At 40.6% G+C, this 13,003-nt stretch overlaps 1 protein-coding gene across 1 annotated transcript; it reads right to left on the reverse strand.

The window, feature by feature from the left end:
- Positions 1-1,656: 1,656 nt before the first annotated feature.
- LOC308660233 (ankyrin repeat domain-containing protein 9-like) lies at positions 1,657-3,645 on the reverse strand. Its single transcript, XM_081314489.1, has one exon. It carries the CDS (start codon positions 2,939-2,941, stop codon positions 1,832-1,834), a length of 1,110 nt encoding a protein of 369 aa, XP_081170615.1. The 5' UTR covers positions 2,942-3,645; the 3' UTR covers positions 1,657-1,831.
- Between the last annotated feature and the right edge of the window lie 9,358 nt (positions 3,646-13,003).

Here is a 13,003-nt window from a genome sequence, read left to right on the forward strand (position 1 = left end):
GTGTGTGTGTGTGTGTGAGAGAGAGAGAGAGAGAGAGAGAGAGAGAGAGAGAGAGAGAGAGAGAGAGAGAGAGAGAGAGAGAGAGAGAGAGAGAGAGCAACTATTGGCAAGCAGTAGAATGTTTTAAATGTATTAGCATTATCATCTTGGTAATCAAAATATCAATGGAAAGCTATACCTAATAGAATGGATAGTTTTTAGATCGGCCCTCTGATTTTTTTTTCTCTTTTAAATGGATCTGGAACTGAGAGAACTTAAGAAGTCTATTTTTTGGTGGTGGGGGGGCTTTTTAAAAGGACAGGCTTCTGCAAAGAAGGACATGTCGCCAATCTAAAATGTGAACATCTCACTAGCTTTAAAAAGTTATAATTCTTTGGAAAGAGAACCATCAGAACCATGACAATATATATCTTTATATAAAGATATAAAGTCAGGATTATTCTAGCATCAGCAAATTTCAGATGGGTGGACTTCAACTTCTGGAATTCCCCAGCCAAAGTTAGGGTTGGGAAAATTCTGAAAGTTATAGTCCACCCATCTTAAATTTGCTGAGGCTGAGAAACACTGTTCCAGGCCATACTTGCAAAAACTAATGCATACTGATGGTATAGAACCTCATGAAGGACACTTCTTAACTATGGCACCTCAGTGACTAAAGCAATAAACTGGAATGAGAATACCATAGAGAGGGGAGCAAGATATTTAAGCAAACATGCTAGTGAAACATTTTTCATTGCAATAAAGCCCGCCAGATGATCATTCCCAAGGCTTCACTTGCTAAGCATTCCTTGATTAGCACAGCTAGAGCACAACACAGCATAAAGATTCAAGCAAATCTCTTGCATTCTCCTGCAGGCTGAACAAACTAAATTGACTAGCAGAGAACTATATCTGATCATCCACCCCCCTACACACACACACACACAAACAGAGTTGGGTTATGCATTGCTTTAATGTAATGAAGCAACCAAACATAGCCTGGCTCCTGAAGGGGGCATCTATAGTGGAAAAGAAATCACTGTGACTTGCAATTTCCACTCCTGATGAACCACAGTGGGCCTTCCACAGCACTCAGCTTCCAACAGACATTCTGACTCTATGTGCTCCTAAATCCTCTCAGCCTTTCCAAAATAAAGATTCCAGGCAATTTTTATTTAACAGTCCAAGATTTCATTAGGGTTACAATAGTAACCTGCAGCAAAGGGATTCCTTATCACTGCAGATTGAGGACTACTGTTTTCCTGGTTAAAATGATAACTGCTGGTTTATAAGGCAACAGACGAGTCTTTGGCTCAGTCTCATATGTTCCTTGGGGGAAACGACATGGGGGAAACACAAAACCTGGGATCCTCCCACAGGAGAATTAAATGACGGCACCAGCGCATCATACAGGAGTCTGAGTCCACATAATGCCCAATGGCTACCCTGCCTTTTTAAAACTGGGATAATTTATCTAAGTATTAGCAATTGGCATCATGGTACTACCCAGATTTCAATAGGCAAAATGCAAAAGGGAAACAGCTCAGGTAATTTTAATCTTTCACATGCATAAAACAAAATAGTTTTTTTTTCTTTCAAAAGTTCAATGCTTGCAATCCATTGAAATAATAACAAGAACAACAGCAATAGCATTTCACAAATCATATTAGTAGGATTTTCAGTGGTACCCAGGATAAATACATGTCTTAACTTCAAAATTTCACAGGCAGCAATCCTTATGATTGACCCCAAACTAGTTTTATTCAGCATAAATAAAATTATACCTCTCACATCATTGAAAATCCTAGCTGATCACTTATCTTTGATTTTAATCCTGGAAAAAAAGAGTAGATCATGGAAAATTGTTTACCCCATTTTTTGCCAGATGCTGTTTGCCCATGCAAGGCAGGGGCTTTAGTGCCTGAGGTATAGGTAGTTCCTGGATGCTTTTAGGGAAATGAGAAGGTGGGAGAATCTGGAGGATAGTTTGCATAGCTTGCAGGTATAAAGTTGCAGGTGTGTTCCCCACCAGGCTGTTGAACCTGTCCTCTCCAAGCAGCACTGCCCAGGGTTCAGGATGTTCCCGCAAGACCTTCTGCAGCTTAAAGCGGGGGCTAGGCATGAAGAGCAAGAGGTAGTCAAGGCAGAGTTTTTTGGAAGCCACGTTGACTTTGGAATCCCACATCTGTTCCAAGATGACATCCAGTGGAGTGAGCCCTTTGTTGTCTTCTATCCGAGGAGAAGCTCCATTTCCTAGCAAGATGAGAACAGTCTCTGATCTCAGGAGCTCACAGGCGAGATGCAGAGGGGTCTTGCCATCTTCAAGATGAAAGCAGCCGGTCCTATTGATGTAAGAGTTCAGGCTAGGCAGCTTGTGTGCAATGCTGATGATCAGCCCCAGGATGTCCCTCCTGTCATAGGTTACAGCCATTGCTAAATGAGGAGCAGAGGATGGACAATAGCAAAAATGCTCTCCAGGAACTTTGAGAGCCTCCTCCGGAAAATGAGACAGCAGATACTGGGCATAAGGCAGATGGTTGTGCACCACAGCATACAGCAGAGCTTCTGAAGGGGAATATGTCCTCATATTAGCACTCTCTTCCCAGTAGAAATACTCCATTGTCCTCATGTCCTCTAGCAACCACACAGGCTTGTGATCTCGGACAGACTGATAGAACATATAAGATAGAAACTTGCAACGCCTGTTCTGGGCATCCTGTAAGCTGGACGCATTGCCACTGGCCATATTTCGAGGAGCAGTCTCTTTTGTGCAAAAAACGAATAAGCACAACAATAGTCGCAGCAATAACAATTCTCTGTGCAACAGAAGGCTGGCTTTCAGTTTCAAAGCAGAATCCAGAGGCTGCTGCACCTTCAGGCTGTCATTGCAGCAGCTTCCTCTGGACTGCACCAGCCAGAATGCATAGCTCTTTTCTGACGGGGGCTGCTCATCTCCACCCATTCAGTGCTTTCTCTTTCTCGCTGCGGTGATTTTGTTGAGGTAAGCACAATCCCGCCAGCTCATTTAACCACTGATGTGCAAGCAAGCAGCATGTTAAAGCAGTTCTCCACCAGATTAACAGAATGCCAACCATTGTGATTTATTTACTTATGTGTTTATTTTGAAAAACAGATAAAGAAATCAGATTAGAGGAATGTGTTTAGAGAGGATTATGATTCTCTTTGAAATAAAAACCATTTAGATGCTCCCTACAGAATGTCCATGATAATTTGGTCTCTTAATGATCCAGCCTAGTTAACTGAAATTTAAACTTCCAGTCTTAGCCTGACAGGTTTTGAATAATAGCCCCACAGCGTAAAGCTCGTCTACATCTGGCTACAGTGGCTGTGGGTCTAAGAAAATTCTGCTGTTCTGGGAAATTGGATATGCAAATCGTTAAAAGGTGATTGAAGTAGCCAGTAGAATTAAGATTTTTGTGATGCGGTGTAAGGGTAAGGTGCAAAGTGGGGCTGTTAAGCAAGGCTAACATTCTGGGTCTTCCTGCATTTGGAAGAGAGTTTATGAGTTTTTCATTGTTAATTTTTTAACTTGCTTTACAGGTTAGCCTATACTTTGTATATTTTCTGCCTTAGAATGGTAGAAAACCATATGACTGATTTTTGCCACTAGAGCCAGGACAGGTTTTCCAGTGGTTGTTTTATTGGTCCTCTAGTTCCCCCTACTTGGCACAACCAAAATTGGGTGGCAAAACCATTGATTTTTGTGCCATGTTTTCTGATTGCTTTCTTTTCTTCAAAGTGTAGAATTGGGGTGTTTATTTTGTACCTCTAAAAGCTGCCAAAAAGTGTTCCTGCCTTGCCCTCTTTTGCCACCACTACACAACTGAACACACACACACACACACACACACACACACACACACACACACAGACTCCTTGAAGACCTCAAGAGCTCCTTTTCTTTCTTTTAACTGAGCACTAACTTAGAAAGTTGCTTATTTCTGCTAGATTGTGCTGGTTTATTATGGCGATATTGTATATAGGAAGGGAACTTTCACATGGAAATTAAAAAAAATCCAAAGTAAGTTTGAAGACTATTGAACATAAATATAGAAAAAAGAAACTGGTTTAATGTCTGGGGGTGGGGGAGAACAGAATCAGAGCATTCATCATTTTTCTCATCTGTAACTTCTATTGGCTTGTTGAAATTTAGAAATATATAAAAATATTTTAGTTACTCCTTATAGTTACTCCTTGCCTCCTCTTTTCTCAGTGTTATACAACACTGAAAGGAGCTAAGTTTAATTGTGTGATACTATAAACTACAATACTTTAATACCCAACATAAAAAATCTTCATCACAAAGCATACATGACAACATTTTCATGGAGTAACAGCCAGTTTTTCACGCATTTTTCAAACACATTGTCTATTGCGGTTACTCTCCACCAGTGGAAAGGAGACAACCTCTGTTTTGCAGAGCAGAGTCACTATGAAGATGCAGATGAGAAATTAGCTTGGAAAACCTTCAGTGCAGGTGGAAAAGTCTGCTCACAAAATCTGCCTCCTGCAAAGTAGTAAGCTAATTAAAGTGAGTGGCATCAACTGTAAAAGAAATTATAACAAGACAATTTATAGAAACCACATAGGTTTTTCGGCTGTTCTTGCTATGTAGTGTAGAATGCAGCATGCCAGATTCAGCAAATTCAACTATCCAAGAGTGTCTTCCTTTTATTACAATGGTTTTCATCCTTCTTTAAATAGACTGTTCTATGCTTTATGGATTATGTTCCATTGCTTAGGTAAAAAAAAATAAAGGAAAATAATATTTGTTGTTGTTTAGTCACAAAGCTGTGTCTGACTCTTCGTGAACCCACAGCACACCGCCCCGCCCTGTCCACTAGTTTGCTGGAATCTGCCTAGTTTATGATCACTGCATTGATGGCACTTTATAATCAAGGAAAAGAATAGCTGTTTTCAACTAATTCTGCCCAATTTTTCCCTTTAAGTTCCACCTATTTTTCTCTTTTTACTCAATTTTTTTTATTGTGTATAAGGTTTGCCCATATGTTTCCTTGTTTAACATTACAGGAGTTTTCTCTAGCTCAGACATGTCAAACACAAGGCCTGGGGGCCGGATGCGGCCCGCGAAGTGGTTTCATGTGGCCCGTGAAGCCATCCTGGAAACAGTAAGGGAATGGCCCCCACTGTCTTGGCCCCGGCCCTGGCTGGCCAGCAGCCAATGTACAATTTCATGGTGGTCATCTATGCTGAAATACATTCAGTCTTAGCTCCATAAGGCCATCTGAAAACAGCGAGGGACCGGCCCGTGCCGTGTCGGCACTGCCCCCTCGGCGCATGCTGGGGAGGTACCACCCTTTGTGAGGAATGAAGAAATGCACCATTGCCTGGAAGTGGCCAGCACATGGCCCTGCCTACTTCGGGTAGGCTAGGGGTTGGGCAGCATTGTGCTTCTCTTCAGATTCATGCCACCCGGCTCAGCCTCTCGACACTGAGTAGAGCACCCCGCTAGCTGCCAAAACTGGGCAGGCTAGGGGCTGGGCAGCATTGTGCAGGTAATATTGACTCTCACGCTTTTCATGGCATCCCCTCCCATAGAGCCCACCAAGCCGGATATGTAAAGTAGGCGAGGGCCATGTGCTGGCCATTTCCAGGCAATGGTGCATTTCTTCATTCCTCACGAAGGATGACACTTCCCCAGCTGTGTTTCTTGCCTGTTTTTCTCCCTCCCTCATCTCAAATATTTTCCCACCACTCTGTTCTTTGGAAGGAAGGAAGGAGAGGGAAGGTCTGAGGGAAGTCCTACCTTAGTCCTGCCCTGCTGCCCTTTCACCATCCCCTTGCCCCCTCCTCCTGGCCTATGCTGGGGGGTCTCCCTATTGCTAAGGAAGCTTTGAATACAAAGACAGGTCTCTTCACATGGAGAGGGAATGGACCTCCCTCTTGATTTTGCCCTCGTACCCATCATGAGCAACCTGGCTAAGGAGAGCAAGCACAGCAGCAGCAGCCTTGAGGAGGTAAATGCAGCTGGGCACCCCCTGGGGGAAGTGGGGCTGGGCTTAGTGCCATGGGTGCTTGAGGGCTGGGCTAGGCATTTGACCTCCATGCCACCGTCCAGTCCCCCCCCATGGCCTGAGAGGAACAGTGAGGCTCCTCTGGTGGACCATGCCTTGGCACTTCCCTGGTCCCATCTCCTTCTGTCAGAGACCCTCAGATCTGTCCCACTCCTGCCCAGGCCCCCATAGGCACCCTTGACACAAATGATGTAGAGCTGGCCATGCCCACCCAGTAGGCCATACGCACTCCAGCCACGCCCACTCACTAGGCCACGCCCACCCTGGCCACACCCAGCCGCCCCCCCCAGGGCAACTGCAATGCTGATGCGGCCCTCAGTGAAATTGAGTTTGACACCCCTGCTCTAGATCTTTGCTGCAACTTAATAGTAATCTAGACTTCTATAACGGATATGATAGCTTCAGCCAAGAATGAATTCCTTTGTTTCTAACACCAAATATCTAGAATATATGGTGGAAAGGATAATTCTCCAGTTCATACAAGGTATAGGCAAACTCAAAAATCTTCAGCTTAAAGAGTCATGCTCCCCCACCTTCTATACTAAAAACTGAAAAGGTTTCAAATTAGATACATCGTTACCTACAGTTTTCCCTATACATTGCCAGCTTTTGTTTCTCATATCCAAGGCTAGAACGAGAGAGAATGATCATGTGATCATATGTCAACATACTAGATGTTCCTGGATCTTGCTTTACAATTCAAAACTAGCCCATGGCATATTATATTTACCTTTTTATAATGGGCTCAGAGGCAACAAAATGCACTTAACAAAACAAGAGGGCATTGTTGGTTGGCTGCCACAAGCCCATTTGTGCTGTGGAAGGCATATATTTGAATAAATCCCTTTGCAAGTTTCTGCTCCAGCACAAATAGAATCCTGACTGCCAGTACACAACTATTTGCTAATAACTGAGGAGTACAACTCTACTGAATTGCTTTCTTATTTTATTTTTTCCTATTTTATTCCTTTTCCTAGAAAACTAGGTTCTCAGTAGCTTTAGGAAGTGGATGCCTTGTGATCCCTTATAACAGGGATTATTCTATATGATTCTGCTAATTTAGAAAACTCTTATCTAGGTCAATAGACCAGTAGTCTGAATTGGTATTCTCTATTTATAAATCTCAAACCAACTTGAGTACTCTTTCAAACAGTTCAAACTAATTTTCTGATCATCCACAGATAATTCACAGCAGCTGAAAGAAATTTCATAGGCAAACTGGCCTAAGTACCTATCACTGGATTTTCCAGGGTGCTTAAATATATATCATGATGCTTAATATTACTTTAATGCAGCTGGAGTTCTCTGTCTCATGGTAACAAAACATAAATGGATGAGTCAGGAATTTTAAATTATAGAAAATAGCATAATATTCACTGCTAATGCCAAAATAGGCCTACATTGATGGTAAAGTCTATCAAATACTCATATCATAAATAAGGAGAAAGACATACTCTATTCTATTGAAAATGTTAAATTATCCAGATAGCTCTAGATCAGGGGTGTCAAACTCAATTTCATTGAGGGCCTCATCAGCATTGCGGTTGCCCTCAAGGGGCCTGGTGGGTATGGCCAGGGTGGGCGTGGCCTACTGGGTGGGCGTGGCTAGAGTGCGTATGGCCTACTGGGTGGGCATGGCCACCTCTACATCGTTCGCATCAAGGGTGCCTATGGGGGCCTGGGCAGGAGTGGGACAGATCTGAGGGTCTGTGGCAGGAGGGTCTCTGGGCCAGGGCCAAGGCAGTGGGGGCCGTTCCCTCACTGTTTCTAGGATGGCTTTGCAGGCCACGTGAAACCACTTCGTGGGCCGGATCTGGCCCCCGGGCCTTGTGTTTGACATGTCTGCTCTAGATTGTAGAATTAGAAAAGACCAGATTGTTTCTGCTATTATCTTCACGGCAATCTCCACAATTTTTTTTAAAGTGTTGGATCATCTAAAAATTACAGAGAAGATTATGGATTCCAATAATAGAAATGTGATTCTCAAATTAAGAGATGGAATATATTAATAAAACGTGAGCATTTCAAAATTGGACAGCTAAGTAATTGGGTGGAATTTAGGGACAACACAGAAATCTGCTTCATGTGTATTTATATCTGATTCCTTTTCCATTTGTGAATGCTACTTTTAAATATTTATTTCCCAGTGTTTCATTTTGGAATAAAGTCACACAGCTCAGTCTCACATATAAATCAGAGATTAAAACTATGCCCATCAAACATCGGAGTGATATCTCTGACCACAATCACATGTTCATCCACATAGCCAAAGAGGAGTAAAGGACTATCTCATAGAGAGATTTTTTTATTCCCTGGAAATATATGACCGTATTAAAGCTGTTCTGCAGAGTGCCATGAAATATTCAGCCACCTGCCTTCCCTAAATGAATGACTATTTAGATAATTGCAAACCAGACTTCTATACTGTCTTGTCTTCCAAAGGCAGATGAAGATTGACTAATCTTCATATGATAACCTCACAGTTTATTTTAAAGTCTTATGATTCATTTGAAGAAACAACAGAATAAACATGATACTATTTTCTTCTAGAATCTAGATAATACACACACACGCACACACAGAAATAGATTTAAATACTAGTTATGTCACATTTAACTGCAATTACAGCAACCAAATGCTTCCTGTAGTTTGTAAATAATTTGTTGCATAGTTATGTAGGAATTTTGGTCCATGTCTCCACGGAGAAATATTTCAGCTTAATATTCCTGCATGAAATACTAATTTCAGGATACACCATAACATTTCTATGGAGCTTAGTCTGGACAATATTCCAAAGCATTTATTCTTATGTACCTATTGACTTATGGATTTGTTTGTGATTAATGCTTTGCTGCAGGAATTGGCTGAGCTTCAGCAGACATTCAGATTCTTCTATTGAATTATTTGAAGCAAACAGATTTAATATTGCCTTCAATGATGGGAAATCATCTAGGTCCTGTATATACTGCTGGATTTCCCCTTGACATAACAATACATGTGCATTATAGTTTAGAAAAATTTATTTTTGTTTCATCAGCCGAGAAAACAATACTTAAGAAATATAGAGGGCCACCAAGGTACTTTTTGACAATCTGGATATGAGCACCTATATTTTTGATAAAATCATGAACACTGATTTTACTGAAGACATGAGAGGCCTGAAGATCCCTAGGTGCTACTTTAGGCTTCTCTCTGATAATGTTATGCTTCTAGAACAGTTTTGTCAGGGTAGTTCATCAATATCTATAGGGGGAGTCAAAATTGGCCAGATATTGAACCTGGTATCACAATGAAAACTCTACCCCTTTTGTATGTGTATCATTTGCCACCCTTGACTATCTTAATCTCACTTTCCACTCCATATCCAAAGATATTTAATTAAACTGTAATTGACTACTTTTTTCTCAGACTTCTCCATTTCAAGACTATGTCTCTGGTTGTACTTTGGTGGAGCCTTAGAGTTACAGCAATCATTTGTAATTTTTCCACTCTGATAATCATTAAGGACATGGACCACTATGTTTAGATATTTCTTGTGAACAAGGGCTTATGTATTTCTAAAATATGTATGATAATTTCACTCAAATGAGGGGAGCCAAAGTCTGTGGTTCTTATATAGGACAAGGATGACTCCAGATAATTCTGATTAAGTATTTCCACAATTGGCCTCCTTTAATTATATTGGCAACTTTTCATACTGGTACATCAAGTTATATTACAAACTAAATGAAATAAGTAAATGTTCATGGTACTTCTTCCACATAGATTCTGTTCATATATGGATAAGACCAGCATAAAGCTCTAACAACATTCAGTGGCAAAGATACAAAAAGGTTTAGGAAACCTGAAAGCAGCAAATGCGTATGTATTATCCCCCCTCTCCCAAAGATGGCAAACTTAATAGGTTTTAGGCACACAACTTTTAACATGCTGAAGAAGTTCTCAGCACAGATTTCTTATGAACAAAATGCCCGAGTTACATAGAGCTTGGGGTTTTTTGTTGTCCAATTACACCTCATGATGAACTAGTACAGTGATGGCAAATCTTTTAGAGACCGAGTGCCCAAACTGCAACCCAAACCCCATTTATGTATTGTTGGGTGCCGGGTGGGCGTGGCCCATTGGGTGGGCGTGGCTGCGGTGGTAACAGCAGACTGGGTGGGACTAAAATGTTCAATCAATTCCAACTTTGTGAGATTTTTTTTCTCAGCGAGAAGTTGAAATTGATTGAACCTTTTTTTTTTTTGCATATGGTAGCAGAGGCCTAAATCAAAAAGGTTTTTTAAAACCCAGCTGAAGGCCTAAGACTGGGGCAACGGTGCGCGTGTCCACAGAAGGCTCTGTGTGCCACCTGTGGCACGCGTGCCATAGGTTCGCCACCACAGAACTAGTAGATGGGCAAGCGGTCACCTGTATTTGCTGCTATTGGCAGCAAGGAATCATAAATCTACATAGGCCTACTGAAAGAAACGTTGCTTCCTCTGAAAAACTCAGTATTGCTGATTTCCTGTTGACAATAGCAAGAAGAAACCAACAATCCTGCACATAATTGCTGAGGGAGTAGAATTAGGCTTCCACAATCCTTCCAGTAATCTTCCATTAAACCAGTTTTCCAGAGGAGGGAATGAGTAATCTGTACACAGATTGCCAGGATTGCTGCCTCATTTTCCCCCCACTGAATTTAGTCAAGATTATTCAGAAATATAAGTGTGAAAAGACAAATGTAACTCCACCAATTAGCACTGTTCTATTGGAATTATTTCCAATAGAAGGGAATATATGTAGCTCAGGGTGGAACTGTGGAGCTCTTGGTATTCTCTAAGCTTGCTTATTAAAATGTCTGCAGCAAACACGAAGTTCAGAGAGCACTAAGGTCTCCACGTTATAAAGTTTGAAGGAGTTATTGAGCAGGGGTCCCCAAACCCCGGTCAGTGGACTGGTACTGGGCCACAGCATGCCAGCAACCGGTCCACACAAAGCCCCATCCGCGAGATGCAGGCAGTACACAAAACCACGCCCGCTCCAGTCCACAGGAAAAATCTCTCTCCACGTAACTGGTCCCTGGTGCCCAAAAGATTGGGGACTTCTGATTTAAATTATGGGTTCTAGTCCCGCCTTTGAAATGCCAGTTGGGCGACTTTGGGCCAGTCACTCTCTGTCAGCCCAACTCACCTCACAGGGTGTCATGCGGAAAATAGAAGGTATGTTGGATGTTTGCAGTCTTATTTGTACAAATACTAAAGGCAAGATATAAGAAATAAAGGCCACCTTAATCATTTGCTCAGTACAAAAATTAAAGCATTCCAGGCATATGGTTTGACGCTCCACCTAAAAACATCCAAGAGAACTTGTCATCTCTTTGGATAATTGGTTCCATTCTTAACCTATTGTCAAATTCTGCTTCCATTATTTTGTGTTCTACACTCTTAAATGTGTGTCCTGACCTTCTAAGTTACATCATACCACCTATTCTTTCTCAAATTTAATATATCCTGCTCTTTTAATATGCCTTTAATTTCTTGTCCCCTAATCACCTTTGTGCCCCTCTCTGAACCAGCTTCATTTTCTCTTACATGGATCCCAGAACTGGACTTCGCTTTCAAGATGTTGTCCGAGCAGTCATAATAGAATGGAATAATTATTTGCCTTCATTTAGAAAACCTACTTATAATCATAACACATAAGTTTTAAGAACCACTGAAGATCAGTTAGTCCAACCCCACTCCCAGGCCAGGTATCTATTGCTTCAACAACCCTGACAAAAAGCCATTTCTTTCCTGTTTATACACTACACAGTAAGAAGTGCCTCATCTTTTAAAGCAAGATTGTTCCATTGTTGAAGAAATCTTGTTATATTTTTTGAAATCCAACCAAAATCTTACTTCCTTGTAAAATCAAGCTCATTGTTTGTTGTCTTGTGGAATAATTTTGAACAAATTTGTGCCTTGTTTTACTGATAAGTCATTTGCATATTTGAAGAATACTATCATGCCTCACAATTTTTTTCCCAGGATGAAATTTTTCTATAGGATTCTCATAGGTTCTATCTCGTAGGCCTGTTATCATCTTGATTGATCTTTTCTGGATATGTACTAGTTTCTCAATTACCTGAAATGAGGCCCCAGAATTGGAGGCAATGTTCTATATACCGTGTAACATGATTCTTAATCTTGACGCTGTATTTTTTGATGCAATCTAAAATAGTAACTCTGGGAGGGGCAACCAAATAGTACAATGATCGGAATAGTATATTTGTAGATTAACAATATACAAATAGAACATATTGTAAGTCTTATTATTCAACATTTTAACATGTTAGCATTATAAAAATACTACTGTAGAAGCCAAAACCAACTGAGATTACTTTGATTACTACTTTAAGAAATATGAGAAGATGGAAACTAGAAATGTGTTCATTTTAGAAATTATAATTTAGTTCTCATGTTCTAACTGAATACAAATGAATATCTTCCCTTACTATACCTGAATTAGGAACCCTTAATTCTAAATTCACAAGAATATATTTATGAAAAAGTGCACCTATCTAGTAGTGTAAATAATGAAATAATATGCATTATTTATTTATTGCTACATATTGAAGCCATCTATTCCTTCTATATGGATTCTAGATTTCTGTTCCAAAACTATGTCTGATAGCACAAATATTTATAACACCTTTCAGTTTAAAAACAACACAAATATTCCAGTATGTGGGCATGGTATGTACTTCTTGAAGAATTATGTAGCTTGAAACATAATTCTCCACTGGATTTTATTATCCAAACATTACAAGGCAGTACTGGGCAGTTTATATATTTACTTTCAATTAACTATCTTAGCCTGATTTAATAACAAATTATTTCAGCTATGTATATTCATTATTGACTAAAATCACTAAAATACCTATTGGCATTATTCAAAGACCCACTTGTAATATTTTAATGTGAACTATGTAATTAGAGACCAGG

Source organism: Vipera berus (assembly GCF_964194415.1).
Source record: "Vipera berus genome assembly, chromosome: 1".
Taxonomy (NCBI): domain Eukaryota; kingdom Metazoa; phylum Chordata; class Lepidosauria; order Squamata; family Viperidae; genus Vipera; species Vipera berus.

Excerpts from the sequence above, each read along its gene's own strand:
- LOC308660233 (XM_081314489.1), bottom strand. The coding sequence starts at position 2,941 with ATGGGTGGAGATGAGCAGCCCCCGTCAGAAAAGAGCTATGCATTCTGG.